This window comes from Poecile atricapillus, chromosome 14, assembly GCF_030490865.1.
Source record: "Poecile atricapillus isolate bPoeAtr1 chromosome 14, bPoeAtr1.hap1, whole genome shotgun sequence".
Classification (NCBI taxonomy): Eukaryota; Metazoa; Chordata; class Aves; order Passeriformes; family Paridae; genus Poecile; species Poecile atricapillus.
The window spans coordinates 12,674,975-12,678,190 of record NC_081262.1 but is presented as its reverse complement, the minus strand read 5'-3'; the positions used below and the strand labels follow the sequence as shown (position 1 = coordinate 12,678,190).

General features: G+C 47.9%; 1 protein-coding gene across 1 annotated transcript; it reads left to right on the top strand.

Annotated features, from left to right (window-relative positions):
- The first annotated feature begins 232 nt into the window (after positions 1-232).
- GRIFIN (galectin-related inter-fiber protein) lies at positions 233-3,216 on the top strand. Its single transcript, XM_058849977.1, has 4 exons — positions 233-472; positions 1,848-1,927; positions 2,019-2,181; positions 3,055-3,216. The coding sequence occupies exons 1-4, from the start codon at positions 233-235 to the stop codon at positions 3,214-3,216; spliced, it is 645 nt and encodes a 214-aa protein (XP_058705960.1).

Here is a 3,216-nt window from a genome sequence, read left to right as displayed (position 1 = left end):
ATTTCAGGCCAGGCTGGGACTCACAAAGAGAGACAAGATACCATGGAGAAAAAGCAATCTGCCATGGTCAGGGTGAAGCCGGACCCGTCAGAGGCACCATTTCTCCTCTGCCACCTCCCTTTGCTCTGGACCTTGGGGTGGATGTGACTCCTGGTGTCTCCCTCAGCTTTGGGAGTCCCCATCTTCCCTTCACACCTTAACCACAAGTGACCCCTCTGGATCCCAGGGCTCCATGGTGTCAGAGCCCAGGACCTCGGGGCTGGATTATTCCCTCACGCCTGACCGGGCTGACCCTGCCGGGCTCAGCGGGATTTGCTGCTCCCCATCCCGGCCGTGCCCAGCGGCTCTGACAGGACACCTCAGCCCGCTGGTGATGCCAATCCCTGCACACGTGGGCTCCTGGCCCGGCTATAAAACCCCTCTGTGCTGCAGCCAGGCTGGGCTGCGGGGCTGGCGAGCCATGGCACTGCGGGTAAGCGCTGGGGACAGATGTGGCACTGCCCGGGCTGCGGGTGACAGCACGGCCCTGGCAGAGGGGACAGGAAAGAAGAGGAGAAAGGCCAGACAGGTGGAAATCCTGAATAACACAGGGGTGGTGCTTACAGTGCTGCCACTCTATGTCAATCTGGTCCAGGCTACTGCAAAACTGAGTCTCACGGTGCTCAGTAATGGGGTACAGGACAGATTTTGTTATACCAGGGCTGGACTGGGGTAGCAATTGTCACTTGGAGGGCTTTAGCTGCGAGCTGTGTGCTGCCCTCCATCTCTGCTGGGGCATCCAGCAGCAAACAGGGAGCAGCTCTCTCCAGAGTGTGTCCTGCTGGGGTTGGTGTAATGATTACAAACTCAGGGTCAAGGCAAGGGGAACCTGGGTGCTGCCATCACTAATTGCTCTTTGAATCCAGAACTCACTGGCTGTGCCTCACAGGGGTGAACACTGGTCACAGCCTTTCTGTGGCCATGTGGGGTCCCAAAGCTGCCCTCCTGAAATAGCCAGGCAGGAGGGTATGAGGTTGGTCATCGCTAACTCCTGCCCAAATGTCTCATCTGCTGCTCAAAAACTGCATATCCCAAAAAAGCATTGGAAATAGGAACTCATGACAGAGAAAGAAACAGGGGAGTTGAAGTCCTGACCTATAGGAAGGGACAAGCAGGCACACAGCTGCCAAGGCTGGGGAAATTTTCCTAATGTGAATAGGTTTGTGAGAGGGGATGCTCAGAAATGCAAGATCGTTAGAGTGCTGAAGGAAGAAAAAAATAACAAACTTTTAAAATGGGGTGAAATGGCAAGAACTTATTAAAATGAGTTATTTAATAAAACTATGAATTATTCAAAAAGAAACATTTTCCAGCTCATTTTATGCTGGTTTAACCGTGGAGATGGGGAGAGCACATGGAACAGGGATCAGGCAGGAACTGGTGGGAAGAATCAGCCGTGTAAAACTGGATAAGCTCAGACTGGATGTCACTTTACACCTGTTCCTCTGCTTCAAAGCATCACATGAAGTTTTCTTCTTCAGATTTTGTATTGCTCAGGTGCAGAGAGAATCAGAATATCTTTGTGTCCTGACAACAATGAAGGCATTCAAATTTTTCTTTAATTTTTTGCTCTTGGATCACGCTCAGCTACTTACAAAAGACCTCAGGGACAGCAAATCCCACCTCATCAACTGGATGTCATAGAGACTTGATTTCTTACCAGTTTAGAGTCCCTAATATTATTTAGGAGTGAGAAAAAGATGGGGAAAAAGAGTGTGCCTGTGTGGGAAAGGGAGAGAAAGAGATGTAAGGGCTGAGTGGGGCAGTTCATCTCTGCCACCTTGCTGTGCTCTCCTCCTTGTCTGCAGTTTGAGGCCCTGCACCCAGAGGGAATCTGTCCTGGATGGAGCATCGTGGTCAAGGGTGAGACCAGTTCCTGCTCAAGCATGTAAGGACATGCTCTGCTCCCAGCTCTCCTGGCTCACAAGGATCTGAAGCATCATTCACAGCTCCCCATCCCTTTTCTCTCACTGTCTTAGGTTTGAAATTAATTTGCTCTGTGATCCTGGAGATCAAATCGCCCTCCACTTTAACCCTCGCTTCTCCAGCTCCAGAATTGTCTGCAACTCCTTCCTCAACAGCCACTGGGGGCAGGAAGAGGTTAACAACACCTTCCCCTTCAGAGCAAAGGAGCCCTTTCAGGTAACCCTGTGTCACTGCTAGCGTTCAGGAACACACAATAATGGAATGATTATATGAAGGTGCTTTTTTAAAGAGCTCTGGATGTCAGAGGTACACAGACCCAAATCTGACCAGACTTGGTTTTGAGCTGAATATGTTTTTATACTCTATCATTATATAACTTACATATTAATTATTAAACTTACATTGTTCTATTGTATGCTTTGATTTTACCCAAGCATTTATTTCTTGTGATCCCCCTCAAACCCCTAACATAGTTTGTCATGATTCTTTAAACCATATCTAATCACATCTAACAATTATTTTATTTATCATATACTGACTACACAGGTGGAGTTTCACATGATCTTAGCAAGCATGAGGTCTAACATTTCCCAGGGCCTACTTTTCACAGGGCTTGCCAAGCCTTTTTTTCTAACTCCCTGAATTTTCTATGATTTTAAAATCTTTTACTATCATCACCCCCCAGGTCCCCTCAGGTGTACCAGGAATAACCCAGACAATATTGGGGTGCTCCCCGTTGCCTTTCCTGCCAGCACCATACTCAACAACATCCCCTCTCTGGCTTTATCTCCTGTTAGCAATTCTGTTATAACCTGGTGATTTATAACCAGTTCTGGCACGGACATGCAGAGCTCAGATAATCCCTGGACGCTGCATTGGTTTTCAATTTAGGCTTTGCATTACCAGCAGATTTTGTTATCATGAAAAGGAAAACCCAATTATTCCCTCTTTTTGCCCAGAGTGGGAGCGAGCAGTGTGTGTGTCGGCTCTGGCAGGAATTTAAGTAGGTGGACAGATCCAGGAGCTCCCCGAGATGACAGAAGCAGGGTCCAGTAAGGCCCCACAAACATAACACAGTCTCTCTTTCAGGTCGAAATCTACTCTGACCAGGACTATTTCCACATTTTCATCAATGAAAACAAAGTCCTGCAGTTCAAGCATAGGCAGAAGAATCTTTCATCCATCACCAAGCTGCAGATTCTCAATGATATTGACATTTCTTCAGTGGAGATCACCAAACGAGGTCTTTAG